Source organism: Diceros bicornis, chromosome 11 (assembly GCF_020826845.1).
Source record: "Diceros bicornis minor isolate mBicDic1 chromosome 11, mDicBic1.mat.cur, whole genome shotgun sequence".
In the NCBI taxonomy this organism is placed as follows: domain Eukaryota; kingdom Metazoa; phylum Chordata; class Mammalia; order Perissodactyla; family Rhinocerotidae; genus Diceros; species Diceros bicornis.
In genome coordinates this window covers 56,379,448-56,388,414 of record NC_080750.1, presented here as the reverse complement: position 1 = coordinate 56,388,414, position 8,967 = coordinate 56,379,448, and the positions used below count along the sequence as shown (strand labels likewise).

Sequence of the window (8,967 nt, the reverse complement as noted above, 5' to 3'; positions counted from 1 at the left end):
CACCCGCTCCAGGGTTTTGGGGTGCTAGGGTGCGGAGTCTTAAGCCCAGAGTCTTTAGAAATTCTCCGCGGAGCCCGGAACTTAGAGCCGGCCCTGCGAGGCAGGAGGACGTGGCAGGCAGGTAGTGTCCCAGTCCCGAATGTCGCCCGCCCCCACCCCACCGAGGCCACTAGCAACCACCTCTGTGAAGTTGGAGAGGCGGTAACCGAGGCACTCCCCCTGCTGCCGCTCGCCGTTTCCAAGGGGCTCAGAAACCAGTTTGTTTCGTCCGGGTAGAGGGGACTTGTCTCACAGGGCGTTGCCCGAGGCGGGACGGAGTGAAGCCTGAGGGGTCAGCGAAAGGCTGTTGTCAGGTGTGGGAGTCGCACTGCCCACGTTTCAGTCTGGGCTGTGAGCTGCTGCTGGTTAGGCAGACTTGATTTCTCTTTCAGGATGTCCTTTTCAAAATGCGGGGTGGTGCCTCTGCCTCTTTAAGTCCCATAGGAAGACTGCTGCACCTAGACTGATGCTTATCGATCATCACCGTTATTTCTACTAACGTCCCGTGTTGTTGAGGTGAGTTGCTCTTGGGGGAAGCAATGATATGCAAAATAGTAAAATCATATTGGAAATGAGGAGACCTTGCTTAGACTTGCTTTTGTAGAGATTGCGGGTATACTCACCTTAAGTGCACGGAAAATAACATCATCTCATTAAAATGTTAATTCTCTAATGTATTACAAAGCAATCCTTGGACATTATTTAAAAAACTATAGTGATAATGGAATTAAAATAATAGTAGAAATCTTGGTGTGGATAAGCATTCATTTACATTGCTTATATGTTGTCTCTGATCTTAAATTACGTAGACATTTTAATTATAATATGAGTAATAATTAACTGGTTAGCCTATAATCTTATATTTCAGCTTCCATAATTTGAAACAATTTCCATGTGTAAGGCATTAAAAGTTCTACTACTTTAAGAGTTCGTCATAACTCTTTTTTTATACAGGCCTAATTTTTATTCTGTAATGTAAGATCCGCCCCAAAGAAGCAGAAAATTTATTGCTATGGTAAGTTACATCAGAAATATTTATGAAGAATTAAAAGTAATATCCAATACATGCTAATAATGGGCTTTTCTTATGATGCAGCAGTATTGTAGAGATGGTGGAGGGGAGCCAAATATGGAAAGAAGTAATCCTTTGTTTCTAGTTTAGATTTGTCTGGTATTAGAGGATCCACAGATCTCTTGCATTTAAGATTGCCCATTGTTCTAGGTGAAAGGTAAGGAGCCTGTTTTGTGGGAAAACAGGTTTTTGCACAGTAGGAGTCACCATTAGGAGTTTAATAAGGGTTATGGAACTTGGCCACAGGAGTTCTTTTGAGGTCATTTTAATAATACATTGACGTTGTATTCCAAGTAAATTTTACTCTGTCTAATCTCCCTTCTAATCTAAGTTGTGGACATGACACCATTTCATGAATATCAATTCTTTATTTGCATGTTGGTAATCTCCACTAGGGAAGCCGTTAATTGTTGTCTGAATAGACTTACAGAGAAGAAAAACAAATATTTTGAAAAAAGTCTGATAGGGATCCCATTTTTGCTTTCTGCTTTTTCTAGTAATGAGAAATAAGACAGGGACTTTCCTCACTGAGAAGATAAATAGACCCTCTTCCACAATGCAAAATGTTATTTATTATTTTGGGAGAAATGGATTTTGTTATTTTGGATGAACTTTATTAATAAAAATCCATTAAAAATAATGGATCTTATTATTTTGGGAGTATGGATTGTAGATGCAGACAGTACCCTAAGGACTTCTTGAAATCTGTTGACATTCCTTTACCAATGTATCCCTTCAGGACAACTTGTCCATCACATAGCTGAAACAGCTGAAGAGGCTTAATGTTCCAGATTGGTGGGGATACAGTTTTTCATTCGTATTCTCTGACATTTTCATATTTAGTGCACAAAATTTTATTATGTCAAACATTGCTTATTTGTAGCTTAAAGAAATTCTTAGTAAAATGTGAGGAAAGATGTCTAATTTCACTAGCGGCTAAGATACTTTTTTCTGAGCATAGTTGATATATTGAAAAGAAGAGTGATGCCATATAGAAAAACTTTAATTTTCAGGGTTAGAAGTTTAGAAATGCAGAACTGTTCAAGGATTTTAACCAGAGAAATTGAGTTAGCTAGTGTTCTTCCTACTTTTTTCTATCAGCTTTATTATTGTTTTTCAATTTTAATTTTATTTATTGTTTTGAATAGATAATACATTCATATAGTTTAAAACTCAGAAGGTACAGAAGATTGAAAAATCTTCCTCTCTGCTACTCAGTTTATGTTATTGGACATTATTTAAAAAGCTATAATGATAATGGAATTAAAATAATAATAGAAATCTTGATATGGATAAGCAGTCATTTACATTGCTTATTATGTTGTCTCCAATCAATATTACCAGTTTATTGGTATCTCTTTTTGGAGATATTACTTACATATAGAAGCAATTACATGTGTGTATATATGTAAGGGTCATATATATGTGTATATACACACATATATAAATGAAAGTAAGTATAAATATACACATACATATATTTCCTTTTAATACACAAATAGTAGTATACCGTGTTTATTCTGGTGCTTAGAAATTAATCCATATCAATATAAATGTTGCTTGTTTCTCTTTGACTTGTTTCAGGATATTTAAGTTTTGCCATTTCAAACAGTGCTGCAGAGGATAACTTTGTACATGTGTCTTTTTCATACATTTGGAAATATTTGTGGGGTAAATTCCTAGAAATGGAATTGCTGGATCAAAGTGTCTAAACATTTATAACTTTGGTAGATGTTGCTCAATTATTTTCCTTAGTATTTCTATCAATTTGTATTCTCACCATATTCTGTTTCCTTGTATTCCCCTCCAACACAGTACAATAATAAACTTTCTGAATTTTGCCGTTCTGGAGGGTGAAAAATGCTATCTCTTGTACTTTTTTTTTTATTGTGGTAAAATATACATAACATAAAACTTATCCCTTTACTTTTAAATTGCATTTCTCTTTATGAGAGATTGGATACCTTTGCACATTTAACATAAATTATATTCCTTTTTGTTGTTATTAACTTTTAACTTCATATCCTTTGTCCATTTTTCTGTTTGATTGGTTTTTTTGTTCTATGAATATGTAGGAGCTTTTTATTTATTATAAAAATGAACCCTTGGTGATACGAGCTAAAATATATATATATTTTTTCTTTTCGTCATTTGAATTTTGACTTAAACTATGCAGGATTTTTATGTTGTCATATTAATCTCTTACGACATTTTGGAGTTGTGTCATACTAAGCTATTCCACTCTAAGATTATAAAAATCATCCTCCCATGTTTTATTACTATTACGTTTTTATTTTTTACATTTAAGTATTTCAATTATCTGGAATTTGCGTTGGTGGAAAGTGAAGAAAATGGAGTTAACTTTGTTTTTTTTCCCCCACATTGCTACCTAGTTGTCTAAATACTGTTTATTTCAAAATCCATCTTTTCTGTACCAATTTGAAATGTCACCATGGTCATCCACCAAGTTAAAAAATTTTTTTGATATGTTTCCGGACTTCCTATGATTTGCCTCTCTATTTCATAATTATTGTAGCCTTATAATGTGTCTTGATATCAAGTAGAACAAGTCTTCCTTCACTGGTCTTTTTTTTTCAGTATTTCTCTGGCTATTCTTGCTTCTTTTTTTCATGTTAACTTTAAAACCAGCTGGTCTAATCACCCTCACCCCTAAAGCTTGTGTTTTGATTAGGGCAACATTAAGTTTAGAGATTAAGAATTAAAATCATTCTGATCTTGAATCTTTCTATTCATTTTCTTTCTTACTTTCTGTGTGAGTTTTTGTTTTTTGTTTATTTTTTCTATTCTTTTATTGAATATTGGTTCATTTTTTAGGTTACTAGCCCTGTCTTCTATTGTATCCTATCTGCTGTAAAACCTATGCGATGAGTTCTTTTTTTTTTTTTTAAAGATTTTATTTATTTATTTTTCCCCCAAAGCCCCAGTAGATAGTTGTATGTCGTAGTTGCACATCCTTCTAGTTGCTGTTTGTGGGACGCGGCCTCAGCATGGCCGGAGAAGCAGTGCGTCGGTGCGCGCCTGGGATCTGAACCCCGGCCGCCAGCAGCGGAGCGCGCTCACTTAACCGCTAAGCCACGGGGCCGGCCCCGCAATGAGTTCTTAATTTCAGATATTTTATATTTTCTAGAATGTTCATTTAATTTTTAAAAATAGATTTCAGTTTTTTGTTGAAATTCTCCATCTTTAAAAAAAAACTCTTTGTTCATCTTTTCCTCTTATTTTCTTGAAAATATTAATCATGGTTATTTAAAGTCCTCTACTGTTAACTCCATATTTGAGTCATTTGTGAGTCTATTTTTTTTGTTTTGGTTGTTTGGTCCCTTTTTTTTTTTTTTGTAACGTGCCTCATAATTTTTGATTGGATGCTGGGCATGTACCTTCCAAATATTGTTATGTTTTCTTCTGGCAGGCTGATGGGGTATTAGCTGATAACCTTGATCCTGTCAAGGACTGGTTTTAGGCTTTGTTAGGACTAGTCTGTTTTAGTCTTGCCCTCTGTATGCACAATTTAGGAATGCCAGGAGAGGAATTTATATGCAGATTTTTCGAACACCTGTTCTTTTTCCTCCTTTCCAGGATTTTGGCAGCCCTAAACTCTGACTTCTCTCTCCTCAGCCCAGTATGATTGCTGCTTTCTACTTAAGCTCCATTCTGCTATGCCACAGTTTGGAAAATGTCTTCAGGGAAAAGGCTGGGGTGAACATGGAACTCACTAGAGTGTTCCCACCTCTCAATGATTATAGCCCCTCAATTCCTGCCTGTTGTTTTATGTATTTTACTCAGAGTTCATGATTGTTTTTGGAGATGGGGTGGTCTGACACAAGCTACACCATCATGGTTGGAACAGAGAGTCTCACCGTTTATTGTGTAGACTTTCACTTAATCTCCCAGATTGTATATGGTGTTTCCATTCCCAACTGTGTCGGTATCCCCAATATAGAGACATCTCCAGTCTTCTGCCAAGATGCGAAGAGGGGTAGTCACCTGACTGGGAGAGGTGAAGGAGGCAAGCTGTGTGTGTAACTGCTTCCTACCCAGTCTTTCAACTAATCCTGTTTTAGTCCTAATAATTATCCTCACTCTCAGTAACTGGTGCTTCTAGTTATTGAGCTAGTCTGTAGTGGGAATTGACTTATTTCCCACTGCTGGCTTAGGATACAGCTTTCTCTAGTCTCTTAAGTCAGTTGCTGCTTGTTCTTGTGTTTGTCAGCTTCCAGAATTTTATTGCTGTTGCTTTCTCTCCTGTTATGCCTTTTTGATCCCTTTAAAGTTGTGTTAGTTAGGTTTGGGAAAGAAGTAGAGGTGAATATGTATGTTCAAACCAGTGTGTTTAAATGTATATTCCAGTTTGTTTTTTGACTTTTTAAGGATTTAGGATAAAGAAATTACTCTCATGGCTTCTTTTGATTTTTCTAGAGGAAGGGCTTTGGCCATATCTCTCTGTCGTTCCTACTCTTTGAGGCTAATAATACAATTCTAAACGGTGTTGAAGTTTCCTATTTTCTGACCTACTTACTCTTTTCTTCTCCTGAGTCATAGACTGTTAGAGTTAGTAGGGCCTTTAAGATAGCATTATGCTTAAATCTTTAGTGTTTTTAGATGAAGAAACTAAGCCAAGAGAAGTCAGATGGTTTGCTTTTGCTCATTTAGCTTTTCTCTTCCGAATCCATTGCTTTATTTGTTATATCACATAATTCTTTGGAAAGCTCAAATATCAAAAATGTCTTTGATTTTATGCTTTGAATATCTTCAATAGCAGATATCTTCATAGTGATTAAATTGATATTATTGTTAAAGACTTTAAGAATACTGTTAAGTTGATATTGTGATTTTCATTAGATGTCGGGAGCTGAGTTGTAGAAAGGGCAAACATTTGTTTATAATTTGAGTTTGTTACAATAATGAAATTAGAACAGGATTCTTATGTTCTTTCAGTTACATATGATGATTTTGGATGTGTAAGCGTATGGTATGTTTTGTTATTTTATTTCACTTGGTTTGAAAAATCTTCTAGGATTGTAATTCAGCTAAGTCTCACGACTAGGAAATAAGTAGCTCAGTTAAATATATTGTTAAGACACTGAAAGTAAACTATCTTTTCATGTTTTCCCCTTCACGTCCTCTAGTACACTACACTAGTCTAGTGTAGACTGCAGAAAAGGAGGGATTGTCAGTTGCTCTGAAACTCATCTACCACAAATCTTTCATTGTTCGGAAAAGTGTCTGCACTTGACCTTATTTGATGGCAATTAGAGTCATCTTTCTTTTATACCCGGGGCAGTAGCTTCTCTGCTTTACCGAGTTGTCAGAACCACCATGCTGAGCAATGTGGTAGGCAGTATAGTGCAATAGTAGGGACTCTTGGAGCTTCCATCTTGTTAATGTGGTCCCTTGAAAGGAATTGGCAACTGAATTTTGAGGCAGGGCCAAATTGACTAATTTTGTTTTTCTTTCTTGGCAGAAGTCACAGAATAATGATGATTGTGAAATAATCTCATTATGTGGTTATTTAATGTAATTTGATTTATGAAATTTAGTTTTCTAAGAGGAGTTTATCTTGATAATTTTTCTAAATGGCATAGTAATGTAATATACTTTCATGTCTTGGAGAAATCATTAAATTCTGGCTAGTGCCCAGATAGCCATTATGTTATGCCAGTTGACCAAACTTGAACTTGAAAGTATGTTTGTAGTGACTTTTCTTCTTTAACTCACTGATGATGCTGTAGTGCTGTCGTAACAGTTAATTTCTTATTTCTCTTAAAGTTGCTAAAAGCCTTGTCATTTCTTATAGAATTTTTTATAGAAATTTCTTATTGAAATGGAAAATGGTTATGTTTTCTAAGACAAATGAAGGCTCTTTCCCATAAAATTGCATAAGACATAATTACCCCATTGATTTTTACCACACACTGGGTTCTGGCCTTTAGTTTTACAGACCAGAGTATAAATCTTGTTATTTAAGGAGATTGGATCATTTTTTTGAGGGGCAAAGTAAAATTAAACAAATTTAGTATTGATGGATGAAATGAGAACATGGATTTGTTAATTTACAGTGAGAAATATGGTAAACTGTCACAGAAATTTTAATATAGTCTTTATGACAAGCCCATTTTCTCCTAGAAGGGAATTGTACATAGAAAGCCTGCTTACTATGAATGGAAATAGAAAAAAGCAAGTTAGGTGAATGAAATATTTATTAGTTTTAGATTAACATAGTGAATTCATGTAGCTCCACAATAAGGGTGATCTTGCCAGTAGGCAGTGCTAATGACTGCTGTTGTGACTCTTTCTCCCACCCTCTCTTTCCTTTCATCTCCCTTCCTCTCCCTCCCATTTCCCTTTTTGAAGCTTTCACTACCTAGCATATTGTACTCTAGCTTCTGTCCCCACCACTCTCCTGAAATTACTATTGGTAAAGCTACTAATGACCTCAATCAAATATCTTGGTATAGTAAGGATCTAATTATGATATTAAAGGCAGAAATATAAAGGAAAGATTAATAAATTTATTAATATCAAAATAAACTTTTATCTTTAAATAAAATTGAAAGGCAAATAGCATATAAGAAAAAAAAATCTTCATTAAAGGAGCTTTTACAAATTAATAAAAATAAGACAGTTTTCAGTAGAAAATGGACAGAGAACATGAATGAATAGTTCAAAAGAAGAAATACAAATGTTCAAGAAATGTGGAAGAATTTTGCAGTTTAAATGTCAATGAACAATTTAAATGTCTAATAAGAGGGAATTAGTTAAATAACTTTGGGAAATGGTTTTATTAAGCTTGCATTCTTATTGGAGATAATAAAGTAATGCTGGTAATTAATTCCTGTGGGAAACAGTTTGCTTTTCCTTCCATACACATTAAGTATATACAGTATTTGACTTTCTAAAGCATTGTTGTAAAATTGAAATGTCACTGGTTTTTTCTTTTTAGCTGTAATTAGGTTGCTTGAATAAAATTGAGATAAAGTTTATTTAACTTTCAGTAAAGATTTTAAATAGACTTTTTTTTTAAGTAAGCAAATCACTAAGGAATTAGAATTTGAATTAAACATTATAATTGTTATAGAAGACATACTTTATCACTGTTAACTGTTACCCTTTTTTTTATGTCTAGCATAGCTGTTAAGATGCCTTAGAAAAAGAACCATGGAGAAGTATGTCAGACTACAGAAGATTGGAGAAGGTTCATTTGGAAAAGCCATTCTTGTTAAGTCTACAGAAGATGGCAGACAATATGTTATCAAGGAAATTAACATCTCAAGAGTAAGTATATTTTTCCTTTGGTTATTCAAGTAATAGTCTGGTTACAAAAGGGCTCATTGTTAGAGAATAAAAAAAAAATATATGGCAATGCATAACTGCCATAATCTCGTAGAGAACCACTAATTTCAGAGTAGTCTGTGTATCCTTTTCAGATTTTCTTCTATGATACGTGCTTGTGTATATGTGTTTAAAAAAATACAGTACCTATTGTTCTGTAACTTAATCTAGTTTAAACATCTTAAAATGTTTTTACTTGTGGATTCAACTCATTCTTTTAACTTCTGGCTATATTTTGTTATTTGGATTATGCTTTATTGGTACCATTATTTTTTAACCACTCTCATATTGATGGACTTTTTAGGTTGATTATTGGTGGCCTAATTTAATATTTTCTTTTTCCCTCCTATTTAAGATGTCCAATAAAGAAAGGGAAGAATCAAGGAGAGAAGTTGCGGTGTTGGCAAACATGAAGCATCCAAATATTGTCCAGTATAGAGAATCATTTGAAGGTCAGATAAATTTTGCAAGAGAGTTCAAAAGAACTCCTAAGCCATGTGACAACT

General features: G+C 34.4%; 1 protein-coding gene across 13 annotated transcripts in view; it reads left to right on the top strand.

Moving 5' to 3' along the window:
* The window catches only part of NEK1 (NIMA related kinase 1), a 181,319-nt gene continuing 172,352 nt past the window's right edge, over nucleotides 1-8,967 (top strand). For 10 of the 13 annotated variants that reach the window (XM_058550340.1, XM_058550339.1, XM_058550342.1 and 7 more), the window contains exons 1-4: nucleotides 1-121; nucleotides 432-555; nucleotides 8,256-8,404; nucleotides 8,817-8,913. In XM_058550340.1, coding sequence (XP_058406323.1) covers nucleotides 8,288-8,404; nucleotides 8,817-8,913 — 214 coding nt within the window. In that variant the 5' untranslated portion in view covers nucleotides 1-121; nucleotides 432-555; nucleotides 8,256-8,287. The other 3 variants (XM_058550331.1, XM_058550334.1, XM_058550330.1) reach the window with 3 other exon arrangements.